Source organism: Ammodytes marinus, assembly GCF_949987685.1.
Source record: "Ammodytes marinus genome assembly, chromosome: 12".
Taxonomy (NCBI): Eukaryota; Metazoa; Chordata; class Actinopteri; order Uranoscopiformes; family Ammodytidae; genus Ammodytes; species Ammodytes marinus.
This window is the reverse complement of record NC_137216.1, coordinates 15,217,876-15,240,039: the sequence shown is the minus strand read 5'-3', so window position 1 is coordinate 15,240,039 and position 22,164 is coordinate 15,217,876. Positions and strand designations below refer to the sequence as shown.

At 42.1% G+C, this 22,164-nt stretch overlaps 1 protein-coding gene across 1 annotated transcript; it reads left to right on the top strand.

Moving 5' to 3' along the window:
* The first annotated feature begins 3,428 nt into the window (after nt 1-3,428).
* On the top strand, nt 3,429-20,774 carry LOC307259022 (matrix-remodeling-associated protein 5-like). Its single transcript, XM_080038737.1, has 12 exons — nt 3,429-3,536; nt 4,216-4,442; nt 4,636-4,765; nt 6,697-6,938; nt 7,502-7,653; nt 8,431-12,029; nt 13,431-13,572; nt 14,139-14,274; nt 14,696-15,859; nt 15,983-16,190; nt 16,854-17,075; nt 17,212-20,774. Exons 2-12 carry the CDS (start codon nt 4,255-4,257, stop codon nt 19,408-19,410), a joined length of 8,382 nt encoding a protein of 2,793 aa, XP_079894863.1. The 5' UTR covers nt 3,429-3,536; nt 4,216-4,254; the 3' UTR covers nt 19,411-20,774.
* Nucleotides 20,775-22,164: the final 1,390 nt, after the last annotated feature.

Sequence of the window (22,164 nt, the reverse complement as noted above, 5' to 3'; positions counted from 1 at the left end):
CGTACATTTGCATATCTGCAAAGCCCTAAAATCTAGATGTTGGACAAAAGCAGAGTGAATTTGTTTTAAAATTTTTAAAACAAAACAAGTGTCCAACTGCCGGAAGCTTTTCCTAATCACAGTTCAAATTTGATCAATAACCCATAGAAAATGAATTTTTTACACTGTTTTTTCCAAGGGAATGTCTAGCCGGTTTAAAAATTTAAAAACAAATTGACTTTGTTTTCTTCCAACATCAAGATTTTGGGGCTTTGCAGATATGCAAATTTACGCATCATTAGTAAGATATTGATGATTTTTCATATCTATTTAAACATTTTCGAAAATACTGTAATACAAAAAGTTTTTGTTTTAATGTCAGTAATCAACTGGCAAAGTTTCATAATGATATCTATAAGTTAAAAAAATTCCCCATTAGCCCACCCCATTCACCCCCATTCACTTAAACAGTGGTTCTGATTTGCTATGTCGGCCCGCTGTAGCTTTCCAGCAGCTTGTTGACAAGGTTGTCCACCCAGGTTGTGATCGTGGAAGGTCCTAGATGTAATTTTTGGTGAACAACCTTTTACAACGCTCCATGTCCATAAAATCACTTTGCCCCCTGGGTATTTAGCTAACTTCCTGTCAGTTACTGCAGTTAGCAGTCCCCTCGCTCGTCCCTACGTCACCACATTAATGCACTGCAGTCTTCAAGCAGCAAGTTATCTACTATCATCTCAGATCTATAAGTGTGATAAAACATGATAAAAACTATCAAAACAGACATTGGGAAGGATTTGTACCTGCTCCGCCATTGTAGGCGCATACACATTCACCCATCTGTTGCCCTGGCGTGCACCGGCAGTGAGACCATGGAGTGTATATAGTATATATGAGTGAGACGGGTGTCGGTTTGTAGCGTTCTCTCTTCTGATTGGATAAAAATTTCGGGATACTACAATAAGTTTATTTGCCGATTACATGCAAAGCAGTTGACTGAGAGATCGGCTTTATGAAACGCGCACATTATGTAAGTGATCACTGTATGAATAAAGAGTGATTTTACACTTATATTAACATAAATAAACCGCTTACTTCACCTTTAATATTAGCACAACCTTAAACATATACAGCAGTAAAATGCAACATACAAATGAATGGAGCAGTAATATTAATCATGAAACATCCTAGTAAAACACTGACAGGGATCAGTTTAGTACACAATTAGTAGCCTACTTTTACTTTGAATACTTTAAATGCATTTAGATGACTTACTCATACTTTTGAATGCTACATTTTGACTTGGAGTAGAGTATTTCACTGTGTGGTATTGCTGCTGGTCTAGATACTTCTTCCACCACTACTCATTCCTTCAGTCATTCACCTCCCCTGTGGATCCATTGATATAACATTACGTCTTCAATCCTTCCAGTCACACAGACAGTGATTCATTTATAACGTTCCAATACATTCCAATACGGTGATCAGTACTCTAAATGAAGTGGGAGCTGGGATTGGGCCTAACGCTTTTCACAGCCGTATTACAGTAACAGGGAATCAATGCAGCATGGGAACCTTTAAGCCCCTCGCAGAGCCACATCGCCTGCAGAGAAGGTGTGTGGGTAAGGGGAATAGGTTGGTGGAAGATTGGGTCGTCTGTTGAAAATCATCAGGGAGATCGCTGGTGAATGTAAGCGCTCAGATGACATCTTCAAAGATATTTATGGATGTTATTTGTGGTTTGACAACCCTGGGGTAATAAACAGTCATTCATGTTACAATTGAAATCCATTGTTGGGACAGCTGATGACCCTATTCTCACATCTGCTCTATCTCTCTAGCACTGATGCCCCCTGCGGTCAGTAAACTAAATAATAAAAAAGTCAGCTCATGTATAAACAGGCCTTAACTGACATGATACTATATGAGGCCCGCTGTGGATGTTAAAAACGTCCAATCTAAACAAGCCAAACACTCTCTTCTCACAGACACACACACACACACACAAAGACCGGCCCTTAAAGGACGGCGGGTGGGGGTTTACTGTGCTTACAGGAGACAACAGCTGAGGAGCATCCATCTATTTTTGTTCCCCCTTCTTTTAGGTCTCTCAGAAGGAGGTGTGATTATTATGGGCTGCCTGAGAGTCTGGGATCACACTTAAGAGGGGACACTCCCTTATTTAGTTGATCTAACCTACATAACAGGAGAACTGTGTTGAGCTATGCCAGATGGATCTATTGAAACAAAAAGCAAAAGTCCAGGATTTATTGACTCTTGGCTCAATTGTCCCGTAGTCGCTTAAGCTGAAAAGGCACGGAATGGAGATGGCTGGAGCCTTTAACACTGAACCACTGTACAACAATACAAAAACTACCACAACCCAGACATAAACAGCAATAGTTGGCAATACTGGTGGATGTTTTATCGGAAACATCCTGCAACCTATAGCTGCCTTTGATGGCATATAGAAAGGTCATGGACCATGTTATTTCTGGGCAATGTTGGGGTTTTAACAAACTGAAGAGGATAACATGAGGCTATATCTGATATTCTTTAGACTTAAACATCGTAAATAAGATGATTTAATCAAGATAATTTTTCATTCAAAATAAATTAAATTAAAGGATGACGTTTATAATTTTGTTCATCAGACTGTATCTAAATTTGGGGACATAATGTATACACAATATATATCATTGAGCAGTTAAATGAATAAACAAATGAAAAAAAAATCTGATAATCAGAGAAGAACGTCTGATGTGTGCTTTAAATATTTTTCATTGCAGGTCAAGAATTCCTGCAGGGGTGGGTGGGAGTCGAAAGCTCAGTTTTTGGTGAGGCCTTGCTGGAAGCGTTCCATTAAATTACTCACAAAATAAATGAAAACGTTTGAGTAGAAAAGTAAAAGAGGAAGTTTTTCGACATTTGAGACAGATGGCATACCATGAGTTTCAGCGCACCAGGAGGAGTTCCACCTCGGTGTCCTACATACAGTGTGGAAGCATTTAAGGAGAGCTGCCTCAGGCGCAGTAACTTTTTTACCTCTATTTCCCAAATGCCCCTCCTCAGACAAACCCCTCAGCCTGAGCGTCACTCAAAGTTCACTCCAGTACAGTCCCCTTTTCTTGAGCTCAAACACAACACACATTCTCTGTCATCCGCAAAAACGCACACAGGCGCACTTTCACAACGAGACACGCGTTTGCAAATAGTGCGTCCGCCGCTTCTAGCGCTACTTTTCTTTCCGGGAGATGCAAAAGAAGACCTATTGGATGCCACTGAAAACATTTTGTTGCTGTTTCTGTTGTGCGGAGTTGACAAAATTGTGACTCAATTTTTTACTTTTTTTCTCGCTCTCTCCAGGAATTCCTAGAGTGACAACTTTTTTTTGTATCGCCCTCTCACGTCAACAATTTCATTGCTTATGGGTAAATGAACTGGTTAACTACAAATCAAATTTCCGAACCGTGCAGTTGGATACAATTATCATTTGATGGTCAAAATGAAAAATTCGTTGAAATAACTTAGCCTACTCGCCCGGATCAAAGGATAAGGTAGGCTATGGTCTTATCAACCATGAATATGCATTACAATACTCTATTTATCTGGGAGGCGTCTTTCCAGAGTGCTTAATTGACTTTAATTTCTGCTTCAAATTGAAAGACGTTTCGCTATCGTTCTACAGTTGGTTTGATGAATCTGAATGGTTTAAGTTAAATTGTGCGCTTGTCTGCGAGATTAGATAAGAGAGACAGAGAAGGATAGTTTCTGTGTGGTCTTTTTCTGCTTCTCCATTTATTCTTATATCGTTGCGGGTTTTTTCTATATGATTTATGTGGTGATATACTGTATCTGTCATTCAATTAACCTACTGGTAGATAGCCCCTTAGCCTGTCCTGTTTGAGACAGGTGCAATGTGGTAATGTGGTTACATGGCTCTGGTGTGGGTCTTTGGATAGAGTGTCATGTGTTGTAAAGATTACAAATCCCCTTGAGTCCAATTTGTGATTTTGGGCTGTGTAAATAAAAATTACTTGACTTGTGTGTGTGTGTGTGTGTGTGTGTGTGTGTGTGTGTGTGTGTGTGTGTGTGTGTGTGTGAGAGAGAGAGAGAGATAGAGAAATAGAGAGAGAGAGAGAGAGAGAGAGACTCCCATCTGGATTTTGAGACATTGCACTGTGAAGCACTAAGCTGCTCTCCCCGAGTCTTGACTTCCTTTTTTCTCTTCGGCAGTGATAATCACAGCTTAGCTTCTCCTCCTGTGGAGTGAAGATGTGTTGGAGAGTGTGCGTGCCGGTGGCACGGCTGACTCTCCTGGTTCTTACACTTGTGGCGCCCTTGGGCCAGGCCTGTCCCAGAAGCTGTAACTGCTACCAGGCCAGCGAAGTGCACTGTACCTTTCGTTCCTTGCTCACCATCCCTCCTGGCCTGCCCGTGCACACACGTCGCATGAATTTAGGGTAAGGGGAATGCATGCAAGCATGGGAACAAATGGGACTCCAATCTAAAGTGCCTCTATTGACTTTGCAAACACACCCACATACTTTGGAATCAGGTGTCAAACTACAGTTAAGCATTGAGCTAGCATGGAAATAATTATGTGTTGACTTATTGAAGTCTCAGGTTGATGGTGCTGTTTCTGTGCTGTTGTAGGTTCAACAGCATCAGCAGGATCCATGACACTTCTTTGGCTGGGCTAACGAAGGTGGAGCTTCTCATGCTCCACAGCAACGACCTCCACCATCTTCCAGATGCCGTGTTTAGAGATCTGAAATCACTACAGGTAAACAAGAAGAAGCACTACAACAACAACAAGCATTCAAAGCTTCAATATAGTAGTAAGTCCAAAAAATCCATTTCGAACCAAGCTTGCACATTATTTGATTTGATTTTGAGGCAGCGATCAGAATATTACAGAAGCCTTTGCTTCTTGTTTTACAGTTCTTCTATATGGGAATAGAGTCCTGTCTCTAAGGCAGTTATCGACAGGCAATATCCAAACTTTCAATGCTGGGTTATAAATATATGATATGACTCTTAATGGAGACAATAAACCGGTGTTTCCTCACATTTTCAATCTTTGCCTCTTAAGACAAGAAAGGCATTTGGAAGACACAACTGTAAAAAAAAAAAAAAAAAAAAAAGAAAATCCAACTTGGAGCCAGCCTCAACAAAATGTACTTTAAATGATTTCACCCCCAGGCAGGGAAGACCATACAGGGGCTCCTTCACTATTTCAACTGTGCTCCGTTTCAGAAGCTCTTCGTTCTGCACATGTAGATCTTGTATTCTGCAGTCTGCATAGCTTCTAACTATGAGAAATGCATTCACTTAAATAGTTTGACAGAACATATTTAAGCTGTTATTAAGATATATAGCATTTGTCAAATGATTTTGTTCCCTATAGGAGGGATACCACACTGATACATATTTACCCCATACTGTTAATAACAAAGGGATTTATAAAATAATAACTTTTACATTTGATCTGTGAAACAAGCGTGCAAGAGGCTTGTGACAGTTGACTTGATTCTGTTCACATTTCCCAGCACATTTTTCTAATTTCTACAACTAATACTACATTTGTATGCCATTATTCTTCTCACAGCTCAGTGACAGGAAACACACTGGACATTTTAGCAACAACCTAAGGGGCAGAGTTAGCAGTCCGTGGGGAAGTGATATTACTCAACGAGCAATTGTTCCCTTCATCTCCCAGGCAGATGCTGATATATTTGCCATTGTGTAATAATAGGATCCATATTTCCATGTGCTGACATCTTCACGTGCTAGATCTGTCAGCAGCTGGAACTCTTCCAGCTAAGTAGTCTCCCTGGAGATCAGATTTATCATAAGCCGCCTCACGAAAACACTATCCCGCAACCTGGTTTTTCATGGTGTGCCTCCTTAAAGGTTGGTGGCTTCTCCACACATGACTAGAATAGCAATAGATCCCCTAGGGGCTTCTGAAGAGGATAAAGGGCTAAATTTCCTATTTGAAAAGTTGAAGACCCCCAGCGCTAGAAAATCCTTTAAGTTGTGCTTGCTTTGACCCAATAAACTGGGCACATTCATAATTTGTCGTGTTATGTGCTGTGGAAAACTTCCTCAAATTCTACCTGTGAGATGGTGCTGGAAGCATTTTCTCATATATTTTAAAATGTGCACAATGATTTGATTAATCTTTGCTTACAAAGAGTTTTTTCAGCCAATTCCCCACCCTCATTCCATTCCCTTCACATAATTTGTCATACATTGAATTTACACACATGTGGTGTCCAGTGACAGACTTGTGCTCATAGCATTGGAAAATATGGAAACATAGGTCCATGGACATAGGATGGCTTTTTATTTTGCAACCTTTTTTTTCCCCTAAATCCTTTAAGTGTCCTTTAAAAGATTCTGCCTGGCAACAGGCTGAAAAAAGGTCACTTGGGGTTCACTTTAAAGCGTTTATAACACCTTTACCGAATCTGAAAATGAAAAACAACAAAATAGAAGATAGCCTCATTTATTTGAAGAAAACAACCTACGTAGACAAATGAACACATTTTTTCTGTACACTTTTGACTCAATGACTTCAGTCAAATGGTTATTTTTATCATCCAAAAACATTTTGACTGGGTGTCTTTGTCTTCCTTAAAGTCTATTATTTTATTATTATTTTAATCCTTCAATTGTTCCGCTCACCCCATTTTCACTCCACCCCCACAGATACTAAAGCTGAGCTACAACAAGCTGAGAGAGATCTCTTCATCTCAGACCTTCTCTGGCCTGACGTCACTGCTGCGTCTGTACTTGGATCACAACCTCCTCCAGCACATCCACCCACGGGCCCTGCTCCAGCTGCCTAGCCTCAGGCTGCTTCGTCTGCAAGGGAACAGGCTGCATCAGCTGCACCCTCACACTCTGTGCACACTGTCCCTCCTGCAAACATATTACTTCTCGACACTCAGGTGAGCTTTAACACAGCTTTTACAACACTTTGAAAGTTAAGCTTTAAATATAAGCATCTATATCCCCGTGCATGGATCTGACAGTGAGGACAGCAGAGAAATTTCATGAATCCAAATGCCGCAAACTATTTTTTTTTAACAGAAAAGTGGTAGAAAATACTTACAGTAACTGAAAGTAGAATTTTTCTTTATCCAGATCAGGTTTTTACATAAGTATATCCACCTGGACTAACCATGAGTGTCCATCACACATTTGAAGAAGTTGTGGCAGTTAATTGATTGTATGTTCCGTCCCAGCAGATTTTAAGGATGGTAATGCTCCTGTATCCCATAATATAAGAATAGGTATCTGCTTAAAATACTTACAGTAGTAGTTCTATTTTTTTAATAGCTCACATATACACTCTTTCGATACAATAGGTACCTGTAAGAATATCTACAGTATAAATAATGTTTAAGTTCACATATTGTTATCTCATTATTCCCTTAAATTCCTATCTTGTGCTGTACTGTTACAAATTGGGAACAATTACACCTTAGGTTGCTTTTCTTACCTCCTGTAGAAACCTAGACCTGTCCAACAACAGTCTCACCACTCTGCCCAGAGAGACCTTGATGACAGCACCTCTGCTGGAAACGCTTGTGCTGCAGGCTAATCCGTGGAGTTGTGACTGCAGGATGAACTGGTGTCTCGCTTGGAGTCTGTCTCATCCAGGTGACTGTTACGTCTGAAATGTAATGTTTTCACCTGTTGTTTTGTCTTCATCCTGCACATGCATCTGATGGTGATCATTTTCTTTGTGCCTTTTGGCCGGAGTTACTCAGTCATAGAAGCAAAAATATGGTGTGGTTGAGTGACAAAATGAGAAGAAAAAGATAAGGAAATTAGGTGAAAAGTTTAATAGAAAATGGTAAAAAAAAACTGAAGACTAATTTGTTTTCTAATTCCAGTCTATAAGCAAGCAAAAAGAAAAAAATAACTATACATGTGAAACCCAGCCAAATGATAGAAAGATGGGACAAAAATACTATCTGATACATCTGGTTTTGTAATCTGGATACTTCTGGCCTTTCCCACCTGCTTTTCATCACACTCTCTGTGTTCGCCAATTGTCTCTCCCTCAGTCTGTCTTGTGGCTGTTATTAAGATGTGAAAGAAGGCTAGACCGTGAAATGTGTCTCATTGATATGCCAGGCTTAACCTGCCATGACTAATCCATGATGACAGCATTGATGTGTGCAGGCTGCATATGGGCTAATGATTGCTGTGTGATAATGAAGTGATGGATGTTTAATTGATTTATGAGTACATGAAGTAACCTTAGCTAATCAGAAAGAGAAATACAGGGTAATGAATGCTTAGAAAGAGAAGTAATGACACCACTAATATGTGTGGATAGTTTAAATTTTCATATAGTTGCTATGATGTTATACACTGTTGATATGCCAGAGATGGGTTGGAATGAAAACATTTTCTCTCTCTTTCAATTAGGCTTAATGAAATGTCCCAGCGGCCCTCAGTGCCCAATCTGTTCATCACCCAGTTCCCTTCAAGGACAGGGCTTGCTTGATCAGGCTGACTTAGCATGCACCTCGCCTGTCATCCCCTTCCGAGGAAGAGACACGCCTTTGGAGACAGAACTTATTGAAATTCAATCAACTGAATCATTCAGAGAGCCTTTAGGCACTGCCTCTCTGGGTCTGTCTGACCAACAGGGATATAATGTGGATCTGAGTTGCAACATCACCCACTCTTCCGAGTCTCAGGATATTGCTCCTCCTCCAGATCTCTCCCTCTCTGCCTCTTCTCCTCTCCCTCTTTCTATGTCACTGTCCCTGGAATGCCCTGTGGAGAGAGAGAGCTATGAGAAACTTTGGCGGATCCTGGCTTACTACAGTGAGACTGCGGTTCGCCTGGAGCGGGAGATCATGCTGAGTAAAGGGCCGACATTGGCCTACCGCTATGGACAAGCAGCAGAGACAGACGGATATTATCACACTGGAGTCAAAGCTTCCGTTAAAGCCAGACCACAGTGGTTGCTACAGCCATCCATTAGCATTCAGCTAAACAGAGCGCAGTCTAACGGACAAAAGATTCAACTTATATACTCAACAAGAGTTTCTGCTCATCCTGACCCTACTACTGAACCCTCAACACCGTCTCCTGCTTCTCACCCATGGGTGCTGATTTCAACTAATCATACCACCAACACACTGGTAGCAGTAGCAGGCAATAAAGTGGAGCTATTATGTCCTATTCTAAGTTCTGGACACCCCCAAGTACAGTGGATTCTCCCTGATGGATCCAAGCTCATCTCCCCTTCCAGCAGTCTAGATGGTAGGCTCTTAGCCTCAACCTCTAGCTTACTTCTACAAAAGGTGAAGCTTTCAGATGCCGGGATCTACTACTGCAAAGTCCGGGCAGGCAGGGATGTAGATGTTCTACCCCTACGCCTGGCAGTGGAGGAATCCTCTGTTCCATCTTCAGAAGAGCAAGTGGGACCTCCTGTCACTGGAACTGTTGGGAAGCCCGTCAGTCTGTCATGCAACGCATCTGGTTCACCAGCGCCTGACCTGAGTTGGGTTTTACCAGATGGAAAGATAGTACGGCAGGGATTAGCTGTATCAGATGGGCTCACTGTACAATCCAATGGGAGTCTCTCTCTGCCTAACCCCAATCAGAGGGATGCTGGTCATTACCGCTGTATTGCGGTCAACCAGTATGGAAGTGACTCTCTGTCTATGCAGCTGGAATTAATCTCAAGACTTCCCCCTCCACTTAGGACTTCATTTCCCAGAGGGCCACAGTCAGCTGCTGGCCGCTCAACCAAGATACGAGCTCCATTATTACATCAAGTGGAGGACGGCTCTGGGGATGAAGAGGAAGAAGAGGAGAGAAATCTTATTGGCAGTAGGAAGCATCCAAGTCCTCCAGAATCTACACCAAATAGACGTTTTCCAATCGGAAAACCCAGAGGCCGTGGGCATACCAGAGAACGCCCTCTAAGAAGAGGAGGAGCACCTGTATCATCCACTGACCAAAGAAGAAACCACTTAGAAAATAGGCATAGAGTAACCACAAACAAACAAAGATTAGACCCTCAGAAATGGGCAGACCTCTTGGCTAAGATACGACAAAAGACTGCTCACACTAATAACACAGAGTCAATTGCAACAGAAAAGCCCATAGCTGAACCGGTGGGAAGAGCGAAAGATATAGACACAGAAAGAAATGAGGGAGATGATGATGCAGATGATGATGCAGAGAGAGTTAGAACTGAGGGAGCAGGGGTTGAAAAAGAAACCGAAGGGTCATCTGTTGATGAAGCTGATCTAGTAAAAGAAGGTCTACAGCCAGTTCATCCTGTTCTCAAAGAAATGCAAAAGCACACTGAGACAACAGGAAGTGAAACAGACACAGACACACATAAAGTGAAGGAGAGTTTGACAGAAACACAAACAGATAAAGAGAAAGAGACAGAGACAAGTATACAGACAGAAGAAGCAGGTCCACAGACAGAGACCACGACAAACCAGGAGACATGGAAAGAACCAGTTACATCCAAGCCAATCTCAGGAACAAATAAAATTGACCCAGAACCAGATGGGCAAGAAGCAAACCTCCACCCGTCTACAACCAGGCCTCCGATGCCCCGGCAGGGACTCCTACCTAATTTGGTTCCTAACTCCAGGCCTCAAAGTCCTTGGAACTCTCGCAGGAGGATTGGTCAACGAAGAAGAATCATTAACAGGCCCAGGGGGCGTCCTTTGACCCCACCCCGCCCTCTCCCTGACCCTACGAGTTCAAGGATTATAACTGTAACACCCAACATGACCACAAATCAAATTAATAGGTTGCTGCTGGTGACAGCGACCACATCTCCAGCTATTTTGTGGACACAGAGTGACCATATTAGGACTGCACCGAATATTGTGGTACTAAATCCTACTCAGTCTCCCTCTGTATCTGACACTGTCTCTACTTCAAACTCTGCCTCCCCTTCATTGACTCCCTCTCCCTCCTCGCTCACCTCATTATCCCCCTATCATAAAGAGACACATATAGACACGATGACTCACTCAGCCAACATCCTAGACACTGCAGAGTCCACTCTCTTCAACACAGCAACAGTAGCACCCACTCACCCGGACACTACGACCGCACAGACCGCACATGTGCCAGGCACACACACAGGGGCACACACACATGGCACACAGACAAACACAAAACCACACACAGCCACAGGCAAACATGTTGATGGACCCCTGAGCAAACAAAGTGAAGAGCTGGATAGGAATTTGTTTGGTGTACCATATGTGTCACACTCCTCCACTTCCTCCTCAGTTGCTTCTTTCACGGTCCCCCGTACAGCTGCAACTGCCACTACTACTGTGGAAATCCCAACAACTCCTTCAACTACACTCTCTACTCATTTGACTAGTACTGCTTCAAGCACTACAACTGCATCTACTACTACAGTTAGTGAGGACACATTTCCCACAACTACAGTTACGCCTATAACTACAAGTCCCATCAAGACTACTTCAACTACCATTTATACTCCAACATCTAGCACTACCAGCAGTACCTCAACTACTCTTACCTCTACTACTACTAGCACAACTCCTATTCTTACTTCTACTACTCCCACCACCACAGCTACTTCTTCAACTAGGCTTACCACTACTACGAGTACCACTACGAGTACTACAATCTCACTCAAAGCTATTGCCACGACTCCTGAAACCATCTCTACTACTATTGTAACAACTACTGAAACTACTACTCCTACTACTAGTACCAGAAATATCATCTTAGCTGAAACTTCCCCAACCACTACAAGGGCAGCTACACCCAGTGCACCTTCTACTACCACCACAACGATGATGACAACAAGGAGTACCACACCATCGTCCACAGAGAAGCCGAGCATTGGCCAAGTTGACCCCAGAGGGAAGCCTGATTCTGGGGCTCCAAACCACAGTCGACCCCCTACTGACTGGAAAAACCCTGGAGCTAATTTTATTCCTGATTCGCACAGCAGCAGGCCACACTGGCCCCCCTCCCCTCCGCTCCCTGCCGCCCCTGCGGTGAGTGCAAATTGACTGAAATAACATTATTGCGATTTTGTTGATATTTTTACCCAAAGTAGGTCATAATGCAAGCTCATATGTTATGAACAGAGTAAGAGCCAAGCAAGGGCTACAATTTGCCCTTTATTTGTCAAATTTAATTGCTAATGTATTTAATGTTTCCCTTTTTTTCTGCTCCTTGCTTTCAGTCATTCATTCCATTAGTCATTTTCTTTAAGTGCATTCCTAAATGAAGTGTGCTGTTCATACATAAAAAGCTATTTTTCTATGTAGTCAGCTAAGTGGAACTCATATTAACATTTTTTTCTAAGTGAGTGCTGGCCCAGAAAATTACAACACAAACACATACATTGACACGCACGCACGCACACACACACATGCATGCACGTCCACGTGCACACACACACACACACACACACACAAACACACACACACACACACACACACACACACACACACACACACACACACACACACACACACACACACACACAAACACACACACACAAACACACACACACACACATACACAAACAAACACACACACAGACAAACAAACACACACATACCTCTGTGCAAGCCCTTGGGCAAAAGCTTAGCAGAAATGCACAATAGATCTGAAACTACTCTAATCTGTATCCACATGACTTGCTATTAAACCTAGGGGATATTTATGTTTAATTCTCAAATTTCATTGGTTTTCCTGGGCTCAGATCTAAAGAAGAGATGAAGAACATGTGTTTGCTAATCAACAACATTATGTGTTTTGAGAGCCTCAACCACAGGCATTCGAAATAATCAATGGTATATTAATTTCTTGAGTTCTGTTGGCATGCCTCTGCAGACCAAACCCATGAGCCCACTACAACATATAACAAATATACTGTCAGAATAATGATAGATTGAATTTGTGATCCCAATCCAATGCTAACATTTATTTGTTAGAACAGCTACAGTATTTAAGTAAGCTTACCTTTTTGAATAAAGCTTTAGGTACTGCTGTACAATGTGTTTTTATCCTTACATCCACGGGTACGTTTTGATTAATCTATTAGTTGGTTTTGTTTTGTTTTTAAATTTAGTTAGCATTAAATTGTTGAGCACCCACATATTCTAAAGCTCTTTAGATTATGCTGTGATGATACTGTAGATTTTTTTTTGCTATTAGATTATTCAAATACCATCTCCATACTGCAATGAAGTTGTTCACTTGCAATTACTCCAATCCCACGCTATTTAGTTGAAGAAAAAAAAACTAACAACACAATACTGCAGATTTGCAAGTAAAGAACTTTCATTAGAAGGGCCAGATGTCCTCTGTTATTACTACATTTATTAATTATGTTATTAATTGATTAATTCTGCCACTACAATCTGCTTTCTAAATCTTTTTCATAGGCCCCAATTGTGAGATCAAGACCAAGAATTGCAGATCCACATGTCAGGACAGTGTCATTCCCAGCGGAAAGCACTGCCAAGCTGGCATGTGAAGCTCAAGGAGAGCCAAAACCCTCCATCACATGGACCAAGGTTGCCACAGGTACACACAATGCAACCGATATGCACTTAAATACAGCATGCACCGGGTTAAGTGTTATCTTCAATTTACGTTTAAATAAACTATCCACCGTACGTTTGTCAGATCTTCGAGAAGCCAATTATCTATGTGGATATACATGTAATTTATATGTTCAAAAACCATGGACTACAGAATAAGTAAAGATTTGTATTTACATCCTGACGTCAAAGCTTTTTTATTGAATCTAACTCAGTTTTACCATGTACTATAACACATTTTACTCTGATGAAATAACCCATTAACACCCAGCATTACGCATTGGCATGCACACAATAGGCTATTTCTCTCGCTTGCCATGTGGGAAAGGCATATTGCAAGAAAGTAATGGAACATTTTGTGCACTGCATCACTGACTTTACTTCACACTGTAGCATTCAGCATGTCACCGATCCTCCTTTCCTCTGTCTCTTACTCACTCTTAAACTTTCTTTCCCAATTTGTCTCTGTTTTCCCCACTCTTGTCTCCTCACGGCTGATTTTCTCTCTCTCTCTCTCTCTCTCTCTCTCTCTCTCTCTCTCTCTCTCAGGAGCTGTGATGTCAATCCAATCCAAGACCCAGCGTTTTGAGGTTTTGCCAAATGGCACCCTTGTTATCCAGAATGTGCAGCTGCAGGACAGGGGCACATATATCTGCAGTGCACACAGCTTTCTGGGTCGTGACAGGTGAGACTACTGATAGCAGTTATGGATATTAATGCAATTTATGCGGTACCATTCAGTCATAAGTACCATGGGACACAATATTGTAATGACTAATTACATGGGTTTAAGGCAATCTGCAATTTAATTCATGAGTATTATGTGTGTTGTGTTGACATGTTTACCCACTGCTTTTGATAAACAAATGGAGTTTTTATATTTGATGTAAAGCAGCCTTATGTCATGGAAAATGGTACCCACCCAATATGTGTGTGTAACATGAATTTAATGTGTCTCTATCATATTATCTGAATTGTGCATGTATGCCTTTAGGTGTTTCCTAAATATGTGTTTTCGTTACATTTTAACTATAGATGAAATGCCCACAATGAGTCAATGTGTTTCTATATAATACAAATGTGTGTTTTTTGCTTTTACATGATAGATCGCTAACCACCCTGGGAGTCTGGACTCGCCTCCCTCGGATGCAGCTGGCCAGCTACAGAGAAGCTACCATTCATCAGGGTGGAGAGGTGCACTTGGAGTGCCGGGCGGATGGCGTTCCCAACCCTCTGCTCTCTTGGGTTCTACCTGATCGTTCTGTCCTGACCTCCACTCCACCCTCCACCAGTCGCATCACAATGGACACAAATGGAACTCTCCATATCTCAGTTACTTTACCCAGTGACAGGGGGGTGTATCGCTGTGTGGCCTCCAACTCAGCAGGTGCTGCCAGTGCTTCTGTGCGTGTGCACGTGTCTTCGTTGCCCCCGGTGATACAACAACCCAAAAATGAACACCTGCTCTTGTCTCCAGGGCGGCCTGTTTACGCTCACTGCTCTGCCAGGGGCGCTCCACCACCGACTCTGCGCTGGCGAATCCCAGATGGGACTCTGGTCCGCGCATCCCAGTTTCTCCATGGCAACCTTTTTGTCTTGCCCAACGGCACATTGCACATTCGAAAAGTCGGGCCCAAGGAGTCAGGGCAGTATGAGTGCACAGCAAGTAATGCTGTTGGAGTCGATAGAAGAACAGTGAGGGTAGAAATTGATGGAGGAGCAGAAGGAGAAAGAAGGCAGGGGGGAGAAAGAAATCAACAAGCAGTCGCTTCTGAAAAGCCGTCTCTTTCATCTTCACTCAATAAAGACAAAACTTTGTCTAACAGCCACTCCACGAATCCACCAAGCTCCACTAAACTCCCTCCTCCATTGCTTTTTGATAGATCCAGGACCCTGCTGCTCAACCCCAGCGCTTCTCACCCATCTTCCTACCCTCACCAACCCAGATCTACTAACTCACAATCACAGGCAATCACTGCGACCCCCCCACAGTTGACCAACATCAACTCCAATAACACCAAACTCTCGGCCGGAATAGTTAACAACAGAAGAGTTACATCTTCCACCGTTGACAAAAGTCGAGCTGAAGCTGTTTTGAATCCCTTGCCCATCTCTCCCTTCAGTAAAGCCTATATTATTTCTACTTCACCTTCTATCAGTACTGTACATTACGGGGAGAATTTAAAGCTCCATTGTTCTGTAACTGGCAACCCATCGCCCATCATCATTTGGAGGACCCCCAACAGGAAACTGGTGGACATGCACTTCAGGTACAGGGAATTTGTGTGAGAAAATAAGGGATCTTTTGAATTATGTTGGTTGAATTTATTTCAATTAAATGTTTACTTTTAGTAATTTTTTTCGTTGTCTGCCTTTTTACATTTTAATTTCAGTTTTGACCGACGCCTGAAGGTGCATCCTAATGGCACCCTGTCAGTCCAAGCAGTATCAGAGAAAGATGCTGGAGACTACCTCTGTATTGCACGCAACAAGGTTGCAGATGATTATCGCCTCATGCGTGTCTCTGTGGCTACCAAGCCTGCCAAGATCGAGCCCAAGCAGCCACTCAATCAGATGGTATTGTTTGGCAAACCACTAAAGGTGAGCTAAGCAGGGAAACATATTCATTCTCTGCATAGTACTGATGTTTATTCCTAGACAAATAACAGCACATATCTGGTAATTATTTTAGGCCAATAGATTCCAATTGGTCTTTTCAATCAATACATGCATTTAAGGCACCAGCCTTTTTCTCCATGGACCTTGCCTTAAACTTAAAACAGCCTTTCTTCCACACTCTCTTGTTGAGTTTTTAGAGCTTTATTTTCTGTTGAGGCAGTGGTGAGTGTTAGTTGTCTTCTATCGTTGGGTGTGGTGCCAACACTTTCCACAGCTTCAAGCTGTGTCTTTGGTTGTCTTTTGATCAAAAAGTGCTACCTATTATTCAACTCAAAAAGAAAAAAAGACCTGTCAGGATATAGTCTGTTATGAATCATCAACGGAGGCCTTCAGGGGATAGTACTTCACGAATATTTAATAGCTCAATGGAAAATAATGTCAAGCGGGTGAATTGGAAGAAAGAGAGCACTGTATTGTATGGGAATTTGCTGCCATTAATTTTTCTTTAATTTAAACATTATTGGGCTTTAAATGGTATTTTTGAATGCATCTTAATTTGAGGTAGGTAAGTAGTGTTTTCTACTTTGAGTTTTTAAGGTTTTAAGGGCATTTAAACAGCTTTGATCCTGATTGTGTATCTTGTAGGTGGACTGCCAGGCATCAGGACTGCCTGACCCAGCTGTCCGTTGGAGCCTACCAGATGGGACCATGGTGAACAGTGTGTTGCAGGGAGAAGACACTGGAAGGCGTATGCGGAGGCTAACTGTGTTCGACAATGGGACGTTAGTGGTTCCTGAAGTTGGTATGGGAGAAGAAGGAGAGTATACATGTTACGCTGTGAATCAAGGAGGCCAAGACTCTATGAAGGTAAGAGCAACTTTTTTTTTCAAGAGAATATCAAAAAATATTGATTTATTTTACATTTGCACTACATTTATATATATATATATATAATTGTTTTATATAAATAATACTTTCATTTATTCAAATACAATCGTTTAAGGTCAACGTGAAGGTTATGATGACATCTCCACCTGCCTTCGCTGATGCCAGAAGCTACCATGTCATCAAGGTACGGCAGGGGACAACCGCCAAAATACGCTGCAAGGCCATAGGAGATCCTGCTCCGACAGTGACATGGTATTCCCCAACACACCGTGTCATCCCAAAAAGTTTGGGATCTGGATTTTATCTCGAGCGTGTTGTGGTCGTTTCGGATGGAACTCTGGAGGTGCGCCAGGCTCAAAAGATTGACACAGGAAACTATTCCTGCCAGGCAAGCAACTCAGCCGGGGAGAGGAGCATCGTAGTGAGCCTTGAGGTTGAGGTTCCTAACTATGGACTGAATGGCCATGTGGGAGGAAGTCCTATCAATGGACCTGACACTGTTCATAGCAGTAGGTTAGGCGACCGTATTAATAATGCTGGGGTAACCCAGTATGGATTAACCAATGGAGTCCCAAACAAGCTTGGTAGCAATAACATCAGTAGTATTGGCCATGGTGATAATAATGGCAGGATAAGAAACATTTTACCAAATCCTGGCATTCACATAGGAACCAGTGACTTTAATCCTGCCCTAAGAAGTGATAGCCAAGATGGATTCAACAGGCCTGTCAGTGGAATTACAACACAACTTGGTAGCAGTGTATTAAGTGCTGGGGTGAGCGTGGCTAGGAATATAGGCATTAAGATAGATGACATTGGAATAAATAGAAATGGACCTGGAATCATGAGTAGTAGTAATAGCGTGGGTAACAGTCAAAGCACAGATAGAGGAGATAGTGTAGTAAGGAATCCTGGGACAAAACATAATGAAGTAATTGTAGGAAAGGCTAGTATTGACGCTAACACCGGTAGAGACAGTGCCAGGATAAGTGTTATATCTGGAAATGTTGGAGTTTTTAGCAGCGGCGTGTCTAATAATGGAGCTAGCACTGGCACACTCAGTGGAAATGAGTTCAGCAGGAGTAGCAATACAGGAATGACCAATGATAACAGCAGGAATGGAGGTGGTCCAAGTAGAACTGTTGTAGCTGCTAGTAATATAGGAACGAAAAACTCTACTCAAACAGTTGTGGGTGCGGTAACAACAGTGAGGCAGCGAGCAGTGAAAGGCCAAAATGTTCTTTTGCCGTGCCCCTCCCAAGGCTCCCCTCCCCCTCGTCTGGCGTGGCTTCTGCCTGGTAATGGTGTGTTGCCAGCTCCTTACTACGGCAGCCGGCTCACTGTGCACCGGAATGGCTCCTTGGAGCTACGAGGAGTGCGGGCAAGTGATGCGGGGACCTTGGTATGTGTGGTGAGGGATGAGAGGGGACAGACAAGGATACAAGTTGAGCTGGAGGTCTCTGAGCCACAGGTCAGATCCCCTCACAGGGCACCTACCGAGGAAAGACCTGTGCAGGAAAGGGCTGGTTCCTTTGAGCTGCCTCGCTCAGGAGCCTCATTGGATTCAGCTCAATCCGTTCGCTCATGGTCAGTGTCAACCGAGATGCTTCGTCCAAGAACCCCAGTTACTCAGAAGCCTTTACACAGAGGCCTGTCCTTACCCGCTGTCCCTCATCCAGTTGGCCCTCCACTCCGCTCTACTGTCCCTGTGTCTGGGCCAGCAGTGAGCACCAGATCGGCCCCCTTGGTGAGCATCATAAATGGAGAGACCCTTCGCCTAGCTTGCCCAGCTTCTCAAACCCATGGTGGATACACCCAAGGCTCTCTCTCATGGATCATGCCCAGTGGTCAGGTACTGTCTCGGGGTGAAGGTGCTAACTCAGGCCGATACATAATCCAAGAAGATGGAACACTAACAGTACAAAAGGCTTCAGTGTTTGACCGCGGCACCTACACCTGCAGACAAACCAGTTACGACTCAGTCTCGGTTGTTACGGTTCCCGTCATCGTCATTGCGTATCCCCCACGCATCACAACAGGCCCCTCCCCTGTGACCTACACACGCCCCGGTGTCGCCGTGGAGCTGCCTTGCCGGACCATAGCGACACCCCAGGCGACAGTTGCCTGGGAGACCCCAGACCTGACACAGCTGAGAGTGATGGCCCAGGCCCGCATCTATGGCAACCGCTACCTTAGTCCTCAGGGTTCCTTGGTGATACAGAACCCGACAAGTAGGGATACAGGATTTTACAGATGTACTGCCAAAAATGTAATCGGAATGGACACCAAAGCAACCTACCTGCATGTATTATAATGAGGTAAAGCATGCGCACACATATTACACACACAACAACATGCAGCAGAAAGACTGAGAAACCCACCAGTCTTCTGTACTGGTGATTGAACTCTTGTGCTCTGTGTCCCACATGCCCAAAGGAACTGCAAGACTCCGTTCAGGAGATACTGTTGAATCTCAGAAAAGACACTACTAATATACGTATTTGTTTTGTATTGTGTGTATTTGTAATGTTTGGCTATGTTTGCAATACTGTAATGTTTCTATATCAGGACTGGCGAAAATCTCTGCAGATACAGTGTTTTGAATGTTTCCCTGCATGAACAGTTAACATGAACAGTTTAAGGAGGGTTGTTTTCATGACCCATGTATCCTTGGCCTTATCCACAATTTGAATTGATGATAAACAAAGTCAAACAAAAATGTACAGTATATTTAAAATTGCGGCACAAATGTAATGTACAGTACATGTGTGCCCGTGGACTTCTTTGATTTTAGTTTTTAATCCCTTGCCTTGTGGTAAAATTGAGGTATGATTATGATCATAAAGTTATTTCATGTTTGCAGATATTAAACTATTTAAAACAAAATTATTGTTTAATAAAAATAAATGCCAAACATGATGGCATTTCTGAAAGACAAGAATGCTTTACTTGACATGCTTGCTTTATTTCTGCATTTATACTAACACTGTACTACAATATAACATACAGCGTCTTACTGAATGCATGCATCACTGAACATTGTAAATACAACACAGCATCACACTAAAAGACCATTTGTTCTGCACAACTGTCCAAAGAAACCTTCATTTTAATTTGATAACATTTTCAAATTGGGACTTCTTTCACATAAATACTAAATACTGTATGCCTAACTATGTCACCTTGATATTGACCTTATTTACTATTAAAATAATTTTTATATATTTTTTTTATTTTAAACTGCATATTGCAAAACAGTTGAATTTTGAAATGTGGTGCATATGTAGCAAACAGTCTTATTCACATTGTACACGTTACTCGTTACTGGGAGAGACATGATGATTTGTGGGTTTTAAAGATTCAAAAATATTGTTCTACCATTAATGACTGTATCTCACATTTTCGCAGCATTACAGGCGCATAATGAGATATGGAAAATGAGCATTCATGTAAAAACAATTAACAATTCTCTAAAGAGTGATCTTGATTATTATTTTGATATGAAAACTTGTATAAATGTGCATTTGGTTTTAGAGCCAGCAGCTCACGGTTGATCATGTTTCCTCTGTTCTTTGATGTTTCAATTTTGTCGTTAAATTATTTGTTTTGTTAAGACTCTAGTAAGACAAGTTTTGACACAATGGGAGAAACTGTTAAATATTAAAATGTGCCTTTGATGTCTCACTACTAGTCAAGATTCATTTTTGCTATATGAACAGCTTCATTTTATAAATACAACATTTAAAAGAATGGAAAACGCTCAGAATAATCATATATGGAATATCTTGTTTTTTTTCAAGTGTCAAGAGTGAGAGGGAGAAAAGAAAACACCCAGTTGAGTGCAAGAGCTTGGAAGGACACATTTCCTTGAGTATATTATGAGAACAGAAACTCTTTATCCCTAGCTCAGCTGTCAAACCAGGAAATGGGGTCTTAACTGTAAATGAGACACATGTTGATGACATCATATTCCTCTCTCTGGGAAATGCAATAAAACTAACAGCAGCCTGCACAGCAACTCCACCACGCACCACCCTGTGCTCTCACCTGCCAAGTGCTGTTTACAGTGTTTATTCACTTCACTAAATTCTAATACATAAACTGACATATTTTATGTTGTGTGCTGGGTTGGTGCCCTATTTTGGTCATTAGTATAAAAGAAAGGCTATAATAAATGATGCAGTGCGCAACCATCAACGTCATGCAAACTACCGCTGTGGAACTGTCAATCCCATAGCATTGAAAATAGCTGGACATATAATATGCACCAAGGATTTTTTAAACTTTATGTCTTTGTTTTCGGGACTGTCAGCAGAGACGTCACACTGTCAACCACAACTTTAAGACAGTCTTCACTCTTCCCAGCTGTGAACTGTCCTACATTTCCGCTTTGCATCATACAGTGAGGCAACAACGTCAATCTCAAAATTCAAGACATTTTTGCCTTGATGTAAGAGTTCTATCTATTTTTATTTAGTTTTTTTGTGTGGTGTGGACATACAGCACTGTGCACATTTGAATTAGAGTGAAAGCATGCATCTAGGATAGGGCTGACAATAGCCCTGGGCTCACTTGGCTCACTTAGTGATGCAATAAGTCTAAACCCGTTAATGTCATTATTCAAACGGTGTCGAGAAAAACAGTTGTTGAATAAATATAATGGTAAAAGAAAAAAAAACAAGTCAAGCAGCACAGAGCCGAAGCCCCTCAGTGTGGAGTTGTTAACAGATCTAAGGCAGTGCTAATTAATATCAGTGCAATTCACCACATAGTCATTTGGGCAGTTTGGTATAGTTTAAGTATTTAGTGGGACACATAATGCAACATTAGATGTTAGTTTTGTGCACAAGTAATGATGAGGCTAGTGGTTTTCTGTGGAGGCTTTTCATGTTCTGAATTATTTATTTTATAGTGCTGGGGAATTTTCATTCATTGTGACACACCAATTTTATGGTTCCCTGCTTTTGATCCCTTCCAGCAAATACATGATTGCCAATCCTTATTCTTTGTGCAATTGCAAACTGACAAGCATATAGCTGACTACTAAAGAGCATCACGTGGGGACTTT